Source organism: Scyliorhinus torazame, chromosome 5 (assembly GCF_047496885.1).
Source record: "Scyliorhinus torazame isolate Kashiwa2021f chromosome 5, sScyTor2.1, whole genome shotgun sequence".
Classification (NCBI taxonomy): Eukaryota; Metazoa; Chordata; class Chondrichthyes; order Carcharhiniformes; family Scyliorhinidae; genus Scyliorhinus; species Scyliorhinus torazame.
Genome location: NC_092711.1, coordinates 3,639,064 through 3,657,494, shown reverse-complemented (window position 1 = coordinate 3,657,494; position 18,431 = coordinate 3,639,064). Strand labels below are relative to the sequence as shown.

Sequence of the window (18,431 nt, the reverse complement as noted above, 5' to 3'; positions counted from 1 at the left end):
GGTCATGGGATAGACATATGAACGATAAGGGAATAGTGTAGATGGGCTTTAGAGTGGTTTCACAGGTCGGCGCAAATCGAGGGCCGAAGGGCCTGTACTGCGCTGTAATGTTCTATATGTGATGCAGCCGGATAGGATGCTCTCTATCGCACATCTGTAGAAGTTTGTGAGAGTCGATGCAGACATGCCAAATTTCTTAAGCTGCCGCAGGAAGTAACAGAGAGCATAGAAACATACAGCATAGAACAGGCCCTTCGGCCCACGGTATTGTGCCGAACCTTTGTCCTAGATTAATCATAGATTATCATAGAATTTACAGTGCAGAAGGAGGCCATTCGGCCCTTTGAGTCTGCACCGGCTCTTGGAAAGAGCACCCTACCCAAAGTCAACACCTCCACCCAACACCAAGGGCAATTTTGGTCACTAATGGCAATTTATCATTGGCCAATCCACCTAACCCGCACATCTTTGGACTGTGGGAGGAAACCGGAGCACCCGGAGGAAACCCACGCACACACGGGGAGGACGTGCAGACTCCGCACAGACAGTGACCCAAGCCGGGAATCGAACCCGGGACCCTGGAGCTGTGAAGCAATTGTGCTATCCACAAGGCTACCGTGCTGCCCCGTGATGCATCAACGTGAGTGGACCTGGAACTTAAAGCTATCGACCATCTCCACTTCGGAGACATTGATGCAGGCGGGAGCGTGCGTCGTGCTGCGCTTCCTGCAGCCGACGATCCGTTCCTTGATCTTTCCGACATTTAGAGAGAGGTTGTTTTCGGTGCACCATGGAACCAAGTGATTTCTCTCCCTCCTGGAGTCTGATTCGCCGTTGTTTGAGATGTGGCCCACCACTGTCGTATCATCCGCAAACTTGAAAAAGAAATGAAAACCGCTTATTGTCACAAGTCGGCTTCAAACGAAGTTACTGTGAAAAGCCCCCTAGTCGCCACATTCCGGCGCCTGTTCGGGGAGGCTGGTACGGGGATCGAACCGTGCTGCTGGCCTGCCTTGGTCTGCTTTCAAAGCCAACGATTTAGCCCAGTGTGCTAACCCAGCCCCTTATAGATTGAACTTATAGATTGAATTGGATTTAAATCTTGCCGCACAGTCGTGTGTGTACAGTAGCGGGGTGTTGAGTGTAAAGCACCTTCCAGATGTCACAAACGCGCTGCATTTAATACCAAATTCTCCTCACCGCCCCCCCCTTCCATGTTACCTGTTGCTGGAGACGGTTACCCTCACTTACTCCACCCAAACCCCCTCGCGACCCTCAACGCCTCGATTCACTCTCCCGCTCGCCCCCGCTCCCAGGGAAAACAATCCCAGCTCCTCCCCATGTGAGCCGAGGTCCGCCAGCGACAAAACTAACCCGAATCGATACTTGACTTTATTTCTTTACCAACACCGCGGGGCTGGCCCCAGCGTTTATTCCCCATCCCTCGTTTCCCCCATGGCGGGCGAGCCGCCGTCTTGAACCGGCTGCGACCCCCCTGTGATGGCGTAGGTCCACCCACCGTGCTGTTAGGGAGGGAGTTCTGGGATCCTGACCCAGCCACAGTGAAGGAACGGCTGATGTATTCCCCTTGCGGGATGGGGAGTGACTCGGAGGGGAACCTCCAGATGGTGGTGGGGGGGGGGGGGGGCGGGGGTGTGTCTGCTGCCCCCCCTCGTCCTTCTAGACGGTAACGGCCATGGGTTTGGGAGGTGCCGTCGAAGGAGCCTCGGCGAGTTCCCGCGGGGCGTCTTGTAGACGGTGCGCACGGCTGTGCGTCGGGTGGGTGGAGGGGGTGAATGTGGGTGGTCAGCGTGTCGATCGAGCGGGGCTGCTTTGTCCTGGATGGTGTTGAGAGCGTGCCGGAAATCTTCATTTTTATTGGTGTCCTCCATCAGCAGGGGCGTTTGAAGTCTTAAAACAGGTTATAGCTTGTTTCGTCAAACCCTCTGTGGGATCAGTCTTGAAAGTGACTGGTAGCAAACGATCATTCGGGTTCAATCAGGAGTATAGTTTATTCATACATTCAAACCAGGGAGAATGCTCGTTGCAACAACATGCGCACAAACGGATGAGATAGGAGAGATCCGAGTTCTGCTGTTTCAAAAATACTATACGTGGTTAACGTGAACGTCAGAGTCCAGGATGTCAGCGTGTGTTCGTTCGTGGAGGTGGGCTCAGCTAGCTGAAGGCGGGAGTTGTTGAATTCCTTCGAGGTTGGTGATGAGCTTGGTGCACAGAGAACCGGTCTCCAGGCGATGTGAGGAATCTTCCAGAGAATCGGGCTTGCGGGGGGCGGGGGGGGGGGCAAGATTCAGACTTGAGGCAGGCTTTGTGGTCACCCTGGAGTCCTGCTGTGCTGTCGTCAGGCTGGGTGTTAACGGCAGACTTGCCCGGGAATGCAACGCAAAACCTTTCCAAAGGCCCAGAGGAGCTTCGCTCGCGGACAAGTCCGTTTTCGGTTCAGACTCCGTTTCCACGTCTCTGGTCAAAATCCATTGCTCACACTTTCAGAGATGGATGGTGGCTGTTGGCGCCTCTGCAGGTACCGCAAGTTCTGATCTCTTTGTTACAAGTCTCTTTGTTACAAGTCCAGGCTGGAGAGACGGACCACCCGGTGCTCCTATTTTTAATTGAGTGCAATTGGGTTCCACTCAACGATGGGGGTGAGGCTCCACAAGGGTGAAGGTTGAGCTTCATACTGCCTTTCCTGGTTCACGTTCCCAGGATTGCAGCCAAAGGATTGCACGGTCACGTGCCGACAAAGTCCACTTTAAAATATGCAGAAAGTAAGGTTTATGATTCCTTTCCTGCCTCCTGGACTTAACTGTGTCGATCGAGCGGGGCTGCTTTGTCCTGGATGGTGTCGAGCTTCTCCAGTGTGGTTGGGAGCCGCGCTCATCCAGGCAAGTGGAGAGTCTCCCATCGCACTCCTGACTTGTGTCCTTGTCGATGGCGGACAGGCTTTGGGAAGGATCGACCCGCTCGATCGACACGCTGACCACCCACATTCACCCCCTCCACCCCCCCGACGCACAGCCGTGTGCACCGTCTACAAGACGCCCCGCGGGAACTCGCCGAGGCTCCTTCGACAGCACCTCCCAAACCCATGGCCGTTACCGTCTAGAAGTTGCTCTCCGCAGGATTCCCAGCCTCTGACCTGCTCTGGGAGCCGCAGTGTTTATATGGCTGGGTCCAGTTCAGTTTCTGATCGATGGTAACCCCCAGGATGTGGGGGATTCAGCGACGGTAACGCCATCGAACGTCAAGGGGGCGGTGGTTAGATTCGCTTGTGTCGGACATGGTCGTTGCCGGGCACTTGTGTGGGGCGAATGTAACTTGCCCCTTGTCAGCCCCGAGCCTGGATATTGTCCGGGTCTTGCTGCATTGGGACAGGGACTGCTTCATTATCTGGGGAGTCGCGAATGGTGCTGAACATTGTGCATTCATCCGCAAACATCCCCACTTCTGACCTTCTGATGGAAGGGAGGTCATTGATGAAGCAGCTCAAGATGGTTGGGGCCGAGGACACAACCCTGAGGAACTCCTGCAGTGATGTCCTGGAGCTGAGTTGATTGACCTCCAACCTCCACAACCATCTTCCTTTGTGCCGGGTTTGACTCCAACCAGCGGAGAGATTTCCCCCCTGATTCCCACTGACTCCCGTTTAGCTCGGGCTCCTAGATGCCGCACTCGGTCAAATGCTGCCTTGATGTCGGGGGCAGTCACTCCCGCCTCCCCTCTGGCATTCACCTCTTTTGTCCGTGTTTGAACCAAGGCTGTAATGAGGTCAGGAGCAGAGTGACCCTGGCGGAACCCAAACTGAGCGTCCGTGAGCAGGTTATTGCTGAGTAAGTGCCGCTGGATAGCACTGTTGATGCCTCCTTCCATCACTTAGCTGATGATGGAGAGTAGGCGGATAGGGCGGTCATTGGCTGGGTTGGATTTGAAATGAATGAAAATGAAAATGGCTTATTGTCACAAGTAGGCTTCAATGAAGTGACTGTGAAAAGCCCCTAGTCGCCACATTCCGCCGCCTCGTTCTTGTGTACAGGACACACCTGGGCAATTTTCCACATTGCCGGGTAGATGCCAGTTGCCGCTGTACTGGAACACCTTGGTTAGGGGGCGCGGCAAGCTCTGGAGCCTTCAGTACGATTGCCGGGATATTGTCAGGGCCTGCAGCCTTTGCAGTGTCCAGGGCCTTCAGCCGTTTCTTGATATCACGCGGAGTGAATCGTATCGGCTGAAGACTGACCTCTGTGATGCTGGGGACCTCCGGAGGAGACAGAGATGGGTCATCCACTCGGCACTTCTGGCTGAAGATTGTTGCGAACGCCTTGTCTTTTGCGCAGATGTGCTGAGCTCCATCATTGAGGACGGGGATATTTGTGGAGCCCCCTCCTCCAGAGAGTTGTTCAATCGTCCGCCACCATTCGCGGCTGGATGTGGCAGGATGGCAGAGCTTAGATCTGATGCGATGGTTGTGGAATCGCTTCGCTCCGTCTATTACATGCTGTTTGGCACACAAGTAGTCCTGTGTTGTAGCTTGACACCTCTTTTCGGTATGCCTGGCACTGTTCCTGGCACGCTCTCCTGCACTCTTCATTGAACTAGGGTTGATCCCCTGGTTTGGGGCAGCACGGTAGCATTGTGGTGAGCACAATTGCTTCACAGCTCCAGGGTCCCAGGTTCGATTCCCGGCTTGGGTCACTGTCTGTGCGGAGTCTGCACGTCCTCCCCCGTGTGTGCGTGGGTTTCCACCGGGTGCTCCGGTTTCCTCCCACAGTCCAAAGATGTGCAGGTTAGGTGGATTGGCCATGATAAATTGCCCTTAGTGTCCAAAATTGCCCTTAGTTTTGGGTGGAGTTACTGGGTTATGGGGATAGGGTGGAGGTGTTGACCTTGGGTGGTAGGGTGCTCTTTCCAAGAGCTGGTGCAGACTCGATGGGCTGAATGGTCTCCTTCTGCACTGTAAATTCTATGATCTATGGTGGCAATGGTCTAGTGGGGGATTTGCCAGGCCATGAGGACGCAGAGTGTGGATACACTATTAGGGGCAGGCATCAAAAAACATGAGCAAAAATACCCCATAGTCACCTCAAACCACTCCTCCCTGCACTGAGTTTGTCACATGGGAACATAAGGACTAGGAGCAGGAGTAGGCCACCTGGCCCCTCGAGCCTGCTCCACCATTCAATGAGATCATGGCTGATCTTTTGTGGACTCAGCTCCACTCTCCGGCCCGAACACCATAACCCTTAATCCCTTTATTCTTCAAAAAACTATCTATCTTTATCTTAAACACATTTAATGAATGAGCCTCTACTGCTTCACTGGGCAAGGAATTCCATAGATTCACAACCCTTTGGGTGAGGAAGTTCCTCCTAAACTCAGTCCTAAATCTACTTCCCCTTATTTTGAGGCTATGCCCCCTAGTTCTGCTTTCACCCGCCAGTGGAAACAACCTGCCCGCATCTATCCTATCTATTCCCTTCATAATCTTATATGTTTCTATAAGATCCCCCCCCCCCCCATCCTTCTAAATTCCAACGAGTACAGTCCCAGTCTACTCGACCTCTCCTCGTAATCCAACCCCTTCAGCTCTGGGATTAACCTAGTGAATCTCCTCTGCACACCCTCCAGCGCCAGTACGTCCTTTCTCAAGTAAGGAGACCAAAACTGAACACAATACTCCAGGTGTGGCCTCACTAACACCATATACAATTGCAGCATAACCTCCCTAGTCTTAAACTCCATCCCTCTAGCAATGAAGGACAAAATTCCATTTGCCTTCTTAATCACCTGTTGCACCTGAAAACCAACTTTCTGCGACTCATGCACTAGCACACCCAGGTCTCTCTGCACAGCAGCATGTTTTAATATTTTATCTTTTAAATAATAATCCCTTTTGCTGTTATTCCTACCAAAATGGATAACCTCACATTTGTCAACATTGTATTCCATCTGCCAGACCCTAGCCCATTCACTTAGCCTATCCAAATCCCTCTGCAGACTTCCAGTATCCTCTGCACTTTTTGCTTTACGACTCTGTGGCGCACAAAGACTCCGTGAGACGAATAGAGTGAAGTCGATGAGGCTTTATTAAGCGTGTCTGTTCCCCAGCAGCCCGATAGTAAACTGGCCTGCGGGGGAAGGCACCGGCTTCTTATACTTCGCCTTCAGGGCGGAGTATGAGGTCAACGGCCAACCAGGACCCGGGATCTGTCAGCCAATGACATCAGGGCTTCCAGTCCCACATGACCCCCAATACATACTACCACAGACTCATCTTAGTGTCGTCTGCAAACTTGGACACATTGCCCTTGGTCCCCAACTCCAAATCATCTATGTAAATCGTGAACAGTTGTGGGCCCAACACTGATCCCTGAGGGACGCCACTAGCTACTGATTGCCAACCAGAGAAACACCCATTAATCCCCACTCTTTGCTGTCTATTAATTAACATGGATGATCTTGTCCGAGATCCGCTCGAATTTATTATAAAGGAGATTGGAAGAGTTAAAATTTCTTCATGTCATGGCCGAGGCCATCATGAGGCCACATCTGGTTTGCCCTCCTCACCTCAGGAATGATCTCCTTGTCTTCGAGGGAGTGGAACGAAGCTGATCCCAGGTATGGGAGGATTGGGCCGGGTGTCACTGGGAATTTCTTCCCAACTCCAGGGACCAGAAACTCCCATCAGGACAAACCGCCACTCATCCCCAAGGAGAAATCCGGTGAACCTTCACAGGGCCGCCCCCCCCCCCAGGCCAGTCGACCCTTCCTCGAATGCGGAGGCCGGAAACCGCTGGCGGTGTTCCAGGTGTGGTCTCACCGGAACCCTGTCCCGCCGCAGCGAGATTTCTTTATTCCCGCACTCCGCTGGCGATAATGCGCCCGCCCGTACAGCCGAGTCTCTCTCAATGACGAGATTCAAACTTTTACACCTTTCCGTTCTTCCGCCCAATCGAGCTTCCCCACCCAGTACCCCGGCGGCCACCGCGTGGCCCTCTCACTCAACCTGTCCTTACCTCTCTGCATCCCCTCTGTGTCCTCCCCACAGCTCGCATTCCCATCTCGCACTACAAATGCATTTTGGAAGGTCTAATGCAGGTAGGGCATATACAGTGAATGGTAGAACCCTCAAGAGTATTGAAAGTCAGGGAGATCTAGGAGTACAGGTCCACAGGTCACTGAAAGGGGCGACACAGGTGGAGAAGGTAGTCAAGACATACGGCATGCTTGCCTTCATTGGCCGGGGCATTGAGTATAAGAATTGGCAAGTCATGTTGCAGCTGTATAGAACCTTAGTTAGGCCACACTTGGAGTATAGTGTTCAATTCTGGTCGCCACACTACCAGAAGGATGTGGAGGCTTTAGAGAGGGTGCATCGATGGTGACCAATCCACCCAACCTGCTCGTCTTTCGGGATGTGTGGGAGGAAACCGGAGCACCCGGAGGAAACTCACGCAGGCACGGGGAGGACGTGCAGACAGACAGTGACCCGAGCCGGGTGTCGAGCCCGGGACCCTGGCGCTGTGGAGCAGCAGTGCTAACCGCTGCGCCAGCGTGCTGCTCGGTAACAGACAGGCGATGGTACGAACGGGTGTCAGGCGGTCTCTCTCTCTCTCTCTGTCCCTGTCTCACACCCCCTCTCTCCTCTGCCCATCCTTGCAGGATCTCGGACAGTCAGTGACGGCGCAGCAGGAGCCCCCGCTGACCATGAATATCTCGCTGGCCGATGGGAACCGAGGCCTGTACACACACAGTCAGCTGACCACCATCGATCACTCGGAACTCAGCTCCCAGCTGGGCCTGACCCTGGGCAGCAGCACCATCCTCCAGCAAGCGAACTCCCCGGACCAGCAGAAATCAGCCACCCCCTCACCAGCCAGCTCCATCCAAGAGGAGGAGGCGGACGATCTCAGGAGGGTACGCTGTCTCCCTCGCGGCCTCTGTCTCCCTCGCGGCCTCTGTCTCCCTCGCGACCTCCGTCTCCCTCGCGACCTCCGTCTCCCTCGCGGCCTCCGTCTCCCTCGCGGCCTCCGTCTCCCTCGCGACCTCGGTCCCCCCCGCGGCCTCTGTCCCCCTCGGGGCCTCTGTCCCCCTCGCGGCCTCTGTCTCCCTCGCGGCCTCTGTCTCCCTCGCGGCCTCTGTCTCCCTCGCGGCCTCTGTCTCCCTCGCGGCCTCTGTCCCCCCCCCCGCGGCCTCTGTCCCCCCCGCGTCCTCTGTCCCCCCCGCGTCCTCTGTCCCCCCCGCGGCCCCGGTCCCCCCCGCGACCCCGGATCCCCCCGCGACCTCGGTCCCCCCCGCGACCTCGGTCCCCCCCGCGACCTCGGTCCCCCCCGCGACCTCGGTCCCCCCCGCGACCTCGGTCCCCCCCGCGACCTCTGTCCCCCCCGCGACCTCTGTCCCCCCCGCGACCTCTGTCCCCCCCGCGACCTCTGTCCCCCCCGCGACCTCGGTCCCCCCCGCGACCTCGGTCCCCCCCGCGACCTCGGTCCCCCCCGCGACCTCGGTCCCCCCCGCGACCTCGGTCCCCCCCGCGACCTCGGTCCCCCCCGCGACCTCGGTCCCCCCCGCGACCTCGGTCCCCCCCGCGACCTCGGTCCCCCCCGCGACCTCGGTCCCCCCCGCGACCTCGGTCCCCCCCGCGACCTCGGTCCCCCCCGCGACCTCGGTCCCCCCCGCGACCTCGGTCCCCCCCGCGACCTCGGTCCCCCCCGCGACCTCGGTCCCCCCCGCGACCTCGGTCCCCCCCGCGACCTCGGTCCCCCCCGCGACCTCGGTCCCCCCCGCGACCTCGGTCCCCCCCGCGACCTCGGTCCCCCCCGCGACCTCGGTCCCCCCCGCGACCTCGGTCCCCCCCGCGACCTCGGTCCCCCCCGCGACCTCGGTCCCCCCCCGCGACCTCGGTCCCCCCCGCGACCTCGGTCCCCCCCGGGCTCTCCCTCTCCCCCGGGCTCTCCCTCGGACTCTCCCTCGGACTCTCCCTCGGACTCTCCCTCGGGCTCTCCCTCGGACTCTCCCTCGGGCTCTCCCTCTCCCTCGGGCTCTCCCTCTCCCTCGGGCTCTCCCTCGGGCTCTCCCTCTCCCTCGGGCTCTCCCTCTCCCTCGGGCTCTCCCTCTCCCTCGGGCTCTCCCTCTCCCTCGGGCTCTCCCTCTCCCTCGGGCTCTCCCTCTCCCTCGGGCTCTCCCTCTCCCTCGGGCTCTCCCTCTCCCTCGGGCTCTCTCTCTCTCTCTCTCTCCCTCTCCCTCGGACTCTCCCTCTCCCTCGGACTCTCCCTCTCCCTCGGACTCTCCCTCTCCCTCGGGCTCTCCCTCTCCCTCGGGCTCTCTCTCTCTCTCTCTCTCCCTCTCCCTCGGACTCTCCCTCTCCCTCGGACTCTCCCTCGGACTCTCCCTCTCTCTCTCCCTCGGGCTCTCCCTCTCCCACGGGCTCTCCCTCTCCCTCGCTCTCTCCCTCTCCCTCGGACTCTCCCTCTCCCTCGGACTCTCCCTCTCCCTCTCCCTTGGCTCTCTCCCCCTGGCTCTCCCCCCCAACCCCCCCCCCCCCCCCCGTCTCTCCCCCCTCAGGCCCTCCCCTCGGTAACTATCCCTCTCTCTCCCCCTGGCTCTCCCCCCTCCCCCCCCCCCCCCGGTCTCTCCCCCCTCAGGCCCTCCCCTCGGTAACTATCCTCTACCTTGCAGATTGTCCCCGAGAAGCGCTCGGTGCTGGAGGAGCGAGCTGCGGTGGTGGAGAGGGAGCGAGCCGTGTTGGAGGCCAGCAAGAAGGCCAAGGGCCCCAAGAAGAAGAAGAAGAAAGATCCGAACGAGCCTCAGAAGCCGGTCTCGGCCTACGCCCTCTTCTTCCGCGATACCCAGGCCGCCATCAAGGGGCAAAACCCCAACGCCACCTTCGGGGAAGTCTCCAAGATTGTGGCCTCGATGTGGGACAGCCTGGGGGAGGAGCAAAAACAGGCGAGTCAGAACATCAGCACCTCTGGGGGGGGTGCACGAGGATCTCGGGGGGGGGGGGGGTGCACGAGGATCTCTGGTGTGTGTTTGCACAAGGATCTCTGGGTGTGTGCACGAGGATCTTGGTCTGGGTGTGCACAAGGATATTTGGGTGTGTGTGTGCACGATGACCTCTCGGTGTGTGTGCACAAGGATCTTGGGGGGGATGCATGAGGATCTATGGGTGGGTGTTTGTGCACAAGGATCTCTGGGTGTGTGTGTGCACGAGGATCTCTGGTTGCCTGTGTGCACGAGGATCTCTGGGTGTGTGTGTGCGTGAGGATCTCCATGTGTGTGCATGAGGATCTCTGGGTGTGTGTGCATGAGGATCTCTGGGTGTGTGTGCACGAGGATCTCTGGGTGTGTGTGCACGAGGATCTCTGGGTGTGTGTGCATGATGATCTCTGGTTGTGTCTGTGTGCACGAGGATCTCGGTGTGTGTGCACGAGGATCTCTGGGTGTGTGCATGAGGATCTCTAGTTGTGTCTGTGTGCACGAGGATCTCTGGTTGTGTCTGTGTGCACGGGGATCTCTGGTTGTGTGTGCACGGGGATCTCTGGTTGTGTGTGCACGGGGATCTCTGGTTGTGTGTGCACGGGGATCTCTGGTTGTGTGTGCATGAGGATCTCTGGGTGTGTGTGCACGAGGATCTCTGTGTGTGCACGAGGATCTCTGGGGGGTGCACGAGGATCTCTGGGTGTGTGTGCACGAGGATCTCTGGTTGTCTGTGTGCACGGGGATCTACGGTTGTGTGTGTGTGCACGAGGATCTCTGGTTGTGTCTGTGTGCACGAGGATCTCTGGGTGGGTGTGTGCACGAGGATCTCTGGTTGTGTCTGTGTGCACGAGGATCTCTGGTTGTGTCTGTGTGCACGAGGATCTCTGGTTGTCTGTGTGCTTGAGGATCTCTGGTTGTGTCTGTGTGCACGGGGATCTCTGGGTGTGTGTGCATGAGGATCTCTGGTTGTGTCTGTGTGCACGAGGATCTCTGGGTGTGTGTGTGCATGAGGATCTCTGGGTGTGTGTGTGCATGAGGATCTCTGGGTGTGTGTGTGCACGAGGATCTGTGTGTGTGTGTGTGTGTGTGTGTGTGTGTGTGTGCATGAGGATCTCTGGGGGGGTGTGTGCATGAGGATCTCTGGGTGTGTATGTGCGTGAGGATCTCTGTGTGTGTGTGTGCATGAAGATCTCTGGTTGTCTGTGTGCATGAGGATCTCCGTGTGTGTGTGTGTACGAGGATCTCCGGGTGTGTGTGCACGAGGATCTCTGGGTGGGTGTGTGCACGAGGATATCTGTGTGTGTGTGTGCACGAGGATCTCTGGGTGTGTGTGTGCATGAGGATCTCTGGGTGTGTGTGCATGAGGATCTCAGGGTGTGTGTGTGTGAGGATCTCTGGGTGTGTGTGCACGAGGATCTCTGTGTGCACAAGGATCTCTGTGTGTGCACGAGGATCTCTGGGGGGTGTGCACGAGGATCTCTGGGTGTGTGTGCACGAGGATCTCTGGTTGTCTGTATGCACGGGGATCTACGGTTGTGTGTGTGTGCACGAGGATCTCTGGTTGTGCCTGTGTGCACGAGGATCTCTGGTTGTGTGTGTGTGCACGAGGATCTCTGGTTGTGTGTGTGTGCACGAGGATCTCTGGTTGTGTCTGTGTGCACGAGGATCTCTGGGTGGCTGTGTGCACGAAGATCTCTGGTTGTGTCTGTGTGCACGAGGATCTCTGGTTGTGTGTGCATGAGGATCTCTGGGTGTTTGTGTGCACGAGGATCTGTGTGTGTGTGTGTGTGCATGAGGATCTCTGGTTGTCTGTGTGCATGAGGATCTCCGTGTGTGTGTGTGTACGAGGATCTCCGGGTGTGTGTGCACGAGGATCTCTGGGTGGGTGTGTGCACGAGGATCTCTGGGTGTGTGTGTGCACGAGGATCTCTGGGTGTGTGTGTGCACGAGGATCTCTGGGTGTGTGTGTGCATGAGGATCTCTGGGTGTGTGTGCATGAGGATCTCGGTGTGTGTGTGCACGAGGATCTCTGGTTGTGTCTGTGTGCACAAGGATCTCTGTGTGTGTGTGCATGAGGATCTCTGTGTGTGTGCACGAGGATCTCTGGTTGTGTGTGTGCACGAGGATCTCTGGTTGTGTCTGTGTGCACGAGGATGTCTGGGTGTGTGTGTGCATGAGGATCTCTGGGTGTGTGTGTGCACGGGGATCTCTGGGTGTGTGTGTGCACGAGGATCTCTGGGTGTGTGTGTGCACGAGGATCTCTGGGTGTGTGTGTGTGTGCATGAGGATCTCTGGGTGTGTGCGCATGAGGATCTCTGGGTGTGTGTGCATGAGGATCTCTGGGTGTGTGTGCATGAGGATCTCTGGGTGTGTGTGTGCACAAGGATCTCTGGTTTTGTCTGTGTGCACAAGGATCTCTGTGTGTGCATGAGGATCTCTGTGTGTGTGCACGAGGATCTCTGGTTGTGTGTGTGCATGAGGATCTCTGGTTGTGTCTGTGTGCACGAGGATGTCTGGGTGTATGTGTGCACGAGGATCTCTGGGTGTGTGTGTGCACGAGGATCTCTGGGTGTGTGTGCACGAGGATCTCTGGGTGTGTGTGCATGAGGATCTCTGGTTGTGTGTGCGCACAAGGATCTCTGGGTGTGTGTGTGCATGAGGATGTCTGGGTGTGTGTGCATGAGGATCTCTGGTTGTGTGTGTGCACGAGGATGTCTGGGTGTGTGTGCATGAGGATCTCTGGTTGTGTGTGTGCACGAGGATGTCTGGGTGTGTGTGCATGAGGCTCTCTGGTTGTGTGTGTGCACGAGGATCTCTGGGTGTGTGTGTGCACGAGGATCTCTGGGTGTGTGTGTGCACGAGGATCTCTGGGTGTGTGTGTGCGTGAGTATCTCTGGTTGTGTCTGTGCACGAGGATCTCGGGGTGTGTCTGTGTGCACGAGGATCTCGGGGTGTGTGTGTGCATGAGGATTGCTGGATGTGTGCGCACGAGGATCCCTGGGTGTGTGTGCACGAGGACCCCTGGGTGAGTCTGTGTACACAAGGAAATCCGTGTGTGTGTGTGTGTGTGTGAGGATTCTTTTGCAGCCAGTCCAGATGAAATGATGAGTCGAACACCTCGTTACTTTAACATGTTTATTTCTCGGCCGGGGCTAAGACCACTGTATCTCTTGAGAGTTAAACCAGCAAGACAAAGTCAATACATCTAACAGCAGTTCTTGTACAGTTTCTGGCTCATTTCTGAGGGCAGCCCCCTCGCATTCCATCTGTGCCTTTTGGCTAATTTGTGATTATTTTCAAACCTAGCGCAACCCGTCCCAAGGCCGTCTGCAACTTGTCTGGTACTAAAACAACCTTGTTATCACAAGCCTGTGACAGCCTGTCTTGACATTTCTTCACACAAAGCTTTACCTAACATTTTGTTTTCCCCATAAAGTTCCAATCCCATCTTGAGCCAAACTCTCATTTCCCCCCCCTTTTATCATTTCATGACAACTTCTAATCCATAGTCAATCGCCTCGGTCTCTCCCATTCTATTTGCATTTCCTCATATTCCTCTGCACTTTCTTTCACATCCATTAACTCTTCAAGGCGCACTTCATGTTGCTGCATTAACTGTTGAGAAATGACTGCTGCACCGACACTTTTACACAAGCATTTCATTCGGAAGTGAAGCATGATTATTGCAAGTATTACAACTACCAGGATTATCAATCCATGCACCAGGTAAGACCCCCATGATCCGCCAAACAACCAATCTAACCACCCATCTCTTGATGTTTCATACAGTTTCTTAACCTCTTTGCGGATAGGATCCACGAGGTGGGTGACGTTCTCCGAACTATCGGGGATGTAGGTGCAACATTCCGAACCGATCACAGCACAGGTCCCACCTTTGTTTGCAAGGAGGTCATCGAGGGCCATTCGGTTTTGTAGGGCTACGGTTCTTACTGCCACCATTTCATTATTTATCTCAGTCAATGCTTCAGTGGTGTCGTTTGCTACCTCCTCCAGGATTTTTGCGATCTTCCTTATTTCCTTCATTGCAAGAGCTACCCCGACAGGGGGGAAGCAGGATCCCAAAGTATCGGTTATTGCTCTCTTTTGTCGCTTCATCATTTGGTAATGGTCGCCTAAATTGGCGAGGTGGTGCATAAAGGGGACTACCCAGATAACAGGATCCCCTCCAATTCTCTGGCAGCCAGGGATATGCCTTGTGGCCACAAATAAAATACGTCCCATTGTACGAAGTGAGTTTGTCCACATCAAACCCTTGGTCCATCAGGGAGTACTTGAAGGTGCCTGTCCCGTTAGTGTAGGGGACGTCCAGTGTACACCCATAAAACTGAGGCGACGTATATACGGGATAGACCTTGGATATGTTGGCCACCACAAATCTGTGCTCGCATCGACTCGCACCGTCAAATATCCCTTTAACCACATTCCTTACCAAACATATTGTTCCCAGTGGTCTTCCCATGTTGGTGGTATTAGTGAGGGTAAGAAACGGAGGCTGGTGGGATCTGTTATAACTTGGTTGGTACCACATCTCAAAGGAGTTCATTGGATAGCCCCCCCTCTTTCCAAGGTCCTGGGGATATGGGGAGAAACGATAAACTAGAAGCTGCCCCGCCGTCTGGGTCTTACCATAGATGAAATTCTTATAGTCCTGGGGGATTGACGAGTACCATTCTGGTAAATATACCATTCTACTGTTTCTGACAGGTTAAGATCATAGATCATAGAATTTACAGTGCAGAAGGAGGCCATTCGGCCCATCGAGTCTGCACCGGCTCTTGGAAAGAGCACCCTACCCAAGGTCCACGCTTCCACCCTATCCCCATAACCCAGTAACCTCACCCAACACTAAGGGCAATTTTGGACACTAAGGGCAATTTATCATGGCCAATCCACCTAACCTACACATCTTTGGACTGTGGGAGGAAACCGGAGCACCCGGAGGAAACCCACGCACACACTGGGAGGATGTGCAGACTCCGCACAGACAGTGACCCAAGCTGGAATCGAACCTGGGACCCTGGAGCTGTGAAGCAATTGTGCTAACCACTATGCTACCGTGCTGCCCAAAGGGGAACAGGTCTGAGGGGGATCCCTCCCTTAGCATGGGTCGGGATATGTGTACATACCTAGCAACCAGAAACATTCATATCCTTTGCGTACACATATGACATATACGGATACGTGTTTGCATGTAATTCCCTTTTTTTTTCGCAGCCTTACCCTCCCTTGGTCAACGCATCCCAAGGGTAAAGTCTTATTTTTGTTTCTGCAGCTATAGTCCCATTTACAGCTGACCCGATGACAGGGTAGGTTGCCCTTAGTCATTCCACTGATGAGTATGGTCCGATTGCATCGTTGTACGTAGGCCGAACATCCGTCCGCAGGGGTCGCGTTCCACGGTCCTTCTCCTGGGCCTTGACTGGTGCACTGTAAGGTGTCTCCTCGACAGAGGTGACGAGTCCGTCTTCCCCTGGGGCCACAGGTTCTTCGCTTGGCCTCTCCTCCCGTTTCCAAAGGTCCCAGCAGGGTCACGATAATAAGGCTGCCCTTCATCCCGTGAATGATGCTGAAGTTATTACCTCGGGCTCGAAACAGAGGGTTATTCTCTATTGCATTTTCACAACCTTACAATGGTGGATGTGGATCCAGGCCTTTCTGCCTTCTACTTTTACAGCAGTGGGAGTAGTGAGTAGGACCTGGTGTGGTCCTTCCCATCGGGGTTCGAATCCTTTCCTAACCCAATTACGAATCAGAACGTACTCCCCCGGATTAATAGTGACAGAACTGGACGAGGAAGGTATCCCCTCATAAGCAGCTCGTACCCGTGAATGGAGGCCTTTTAGTACTTTAGTCAAGGCTATCACATAGTTGGCCATTCCAGTGGTCATGTGGTGAAACTGTACTTCCTTATGTTTCCCTTGATCCCAAGGGGTACGCAAGGGTCGTGTCGTGTCTCAGTCGTGTCTTTCCGGCTGGGGTTGCACGTATCTGGAAGAGTGCAATAGGCAATAATTTGAGCTAAGTGGCTCCAGTCTCTGCCTGTAGTTTTGTTTTTAATGTCTGATTAGCCCTTTCTATCATTCCCGCTGCTTGGGGTCGGCATGCGCGATGTACATAAGAACATAAGGACTAGGAGCAGGAGTCGGCCATCTGGCCCCTCGAGCCTGCTCCATCATTCAATGAGATCAAGGCTGATCTTTTGTGGACTCAGCTCCACTTTCCGGCCCGAACACCATAACCCTTAATCCCTTTATTCTCCAAAAAACTATCTATCTTTATCTTAAAAACATTTAACGAAGGAGCCTCTACTGCTTCACTGGGCAAGGAATTCCATAGATTCACAACCCTTTGGGTGAAGAAGTTCCTCCTAAACTCAGTCCTGAATCTACTTCCCCTTATTTTGAGGCTATGCCCCCTAGTTCTGCTTTCACCCGCCAGTGGAAACAACCTGCCCGCATCTATCCTATCTATTACCTTCATAATCTTATATATTTCTATAAGATCCCCCCTCATCCTTCTAAATTCCAACGAGTACAGTCCCAGTCTACTCAACCTCTCCTCGTAATCCAACCCCTTCAGCTCTGGGATTAACCTAGTGAATCTCCTCTGCACACCCTCCAGTGCCAGTACGTCCTTTCTTAAGTAAGGAGACCAAAACTGAACACAATACTCCAGGTGTGGCCTCACTAACACCTTATACAATTGCAGCATAACCTCCCTAGTCTTAAACTCCATCCCTCTAGCAATGAAGGACACAATTCCATTTGCCTTCTGAATCACCTGTTGCACCTGAAAACCAACTTTCTGCGACTCGTGCACTAGCACACCCAGGTCTCTCTGCACAGCAGCATGTTTTAATATTTTATCATTTAAATAATAATCCCTTTTGCTGTTTTTACCAAAATGGATAACCTCACATTTGTCAACATTGTATTCCATCTGCCAGACCCTAGCCCATTCACTTAGCCTGTCCAAATCCCTCTGCAGACTTCCAGTATCCTCTGCACTTTTTGCTTTACCGCTTATCTTAGTGTCGTCTGCAAACTCGGACACATTGCCCTTGGTCCCCCAACTCCAACTCCATGTAATTGTTGCTTTATTCCCAGCTGAGCACAACATTCCTCATTGATCTGTCCCACAAAATGAGGTCCATTATCAGAGCTTAATCGATATGGAATCCCAAATCTAGGAACAATTTCTCGCATCAAAACCTTTACTACCGTGGAAGCTTTGATATCTACAGTGGGGTATGCTTCTATCCATTTACTAAATACATCAACAATAACCAATACATGTTTATAATATTGGCATCTTTCCAACTCAATGTAATCCATCTGGAGTGTCTCAAAGGGACCTTCCGGTAGCGGGGTTTTACCCATTTCACAGGGTATTGCTTTTCCAGGGTTGTATCGCTGACATACTAGGCAACGACTGCTAATGTTTTGCGCTATGTCCTGCGGTCTTGGATGCCACCAAGTCTTGAGCAATACATCACCCGTAGCTCGCGCACCGCAATGAGTTGCAAAGTGAACACACTCGGTGACCCAGGCTGCCAATGCACCGGGCGTACAAGTCTGCCCTGCCGGGGTGACCCACAATTTGTTTACAGGATCATAACAACATCCCAATTCTTCTCTCAATCGTTTTACAGAGGCAGGAGCGTCCTCCTGTAACTGAAGATTTACCAGGATGTTGCCTGGAATGGAGAGTAGGTCTTACGAGGCAAGGTTGAGGGTGCTAGGCCTTTTCTCATTAGAACGGAGAAGGATGAGGGGCGACTTGATAGAGGTTTATAAGATGATCAGGGGAATATATAGAGTAGACAGTCAGAGACTTTTTCCCCGGGTGGAACAAACCATTACAAGGGAACATAAATTTAAGGTGAAAGGTGGAAGATATAGGAGGGATATCAGAGGTAGGTTCTTTATCCAGAGAGTAGTGGGGGCATGGAATGCACTGCCTGTGGAAGTAGTTGAGTCGGAAACATTAGGGACCTTCAAGCAGCTATTGGATAGGTACATGGATTACGTTAAATGATATAGTGTTGATTTATTTGTTCTTAAGGGCAGGACGGTAGCATTGTGGATAGCACAATTGCTTCACAGCTCCAGGGTCCCAGGTTCGATTCCAGCTTGGGTCACTGTCTGTGCGGAGTCTGCACATCCTCCCCGTGTCTGCGTGGGTTTCCTCCGGGTGCTCCGGTTTCCTCCCACAGTCCAAAGATGTGCAGGGTAGGTGGATTGGCCATGATAAATTGCCCTTCGTGTCCAAAATTGCCCTTGGTGTTGGGTGGAGGTGTTGAGTTTGGGTAGGGTGCTCTTTCCAAGAGCCGGTGCAGACTCAAAGGGCCGAATGGCCTCCTTCTGCACTGTAAATTCAATGATAATCTATGATTAATCTAGGACAAAGGTTCGGCA

The 18,431-nt window shown here is 54.3% G+C and overlaps 1 protein-coding gene across 1 annotated transcript in view; it reads left to right on the top strand.

Moving 5' to 3' along the window:
- Window positions 1-18,431, top strand: part of tox4b (TOX high mobility group box family member 4 b) — a gene marked incomplete at its 3' end in the record, with an annotated part of 59,785 nt that overhangs the window by 12,086 nt on the left and 29,268 nt on the right. The window contains exons 4-5 of the mRNA XM_072507590.1: window positions 7,678-7,932; window positions 9,691-9,960. Of these exons, the coding sequence (XP_072363691.1) occupies window positions 7,678-7,932; window positions 9,691-9,960 (525 nt within the window). The remainder of the gene's footprint in view (window positions 1-7,677; window positions 7,933-9,690; window positions 9,961-18,431) is intronic.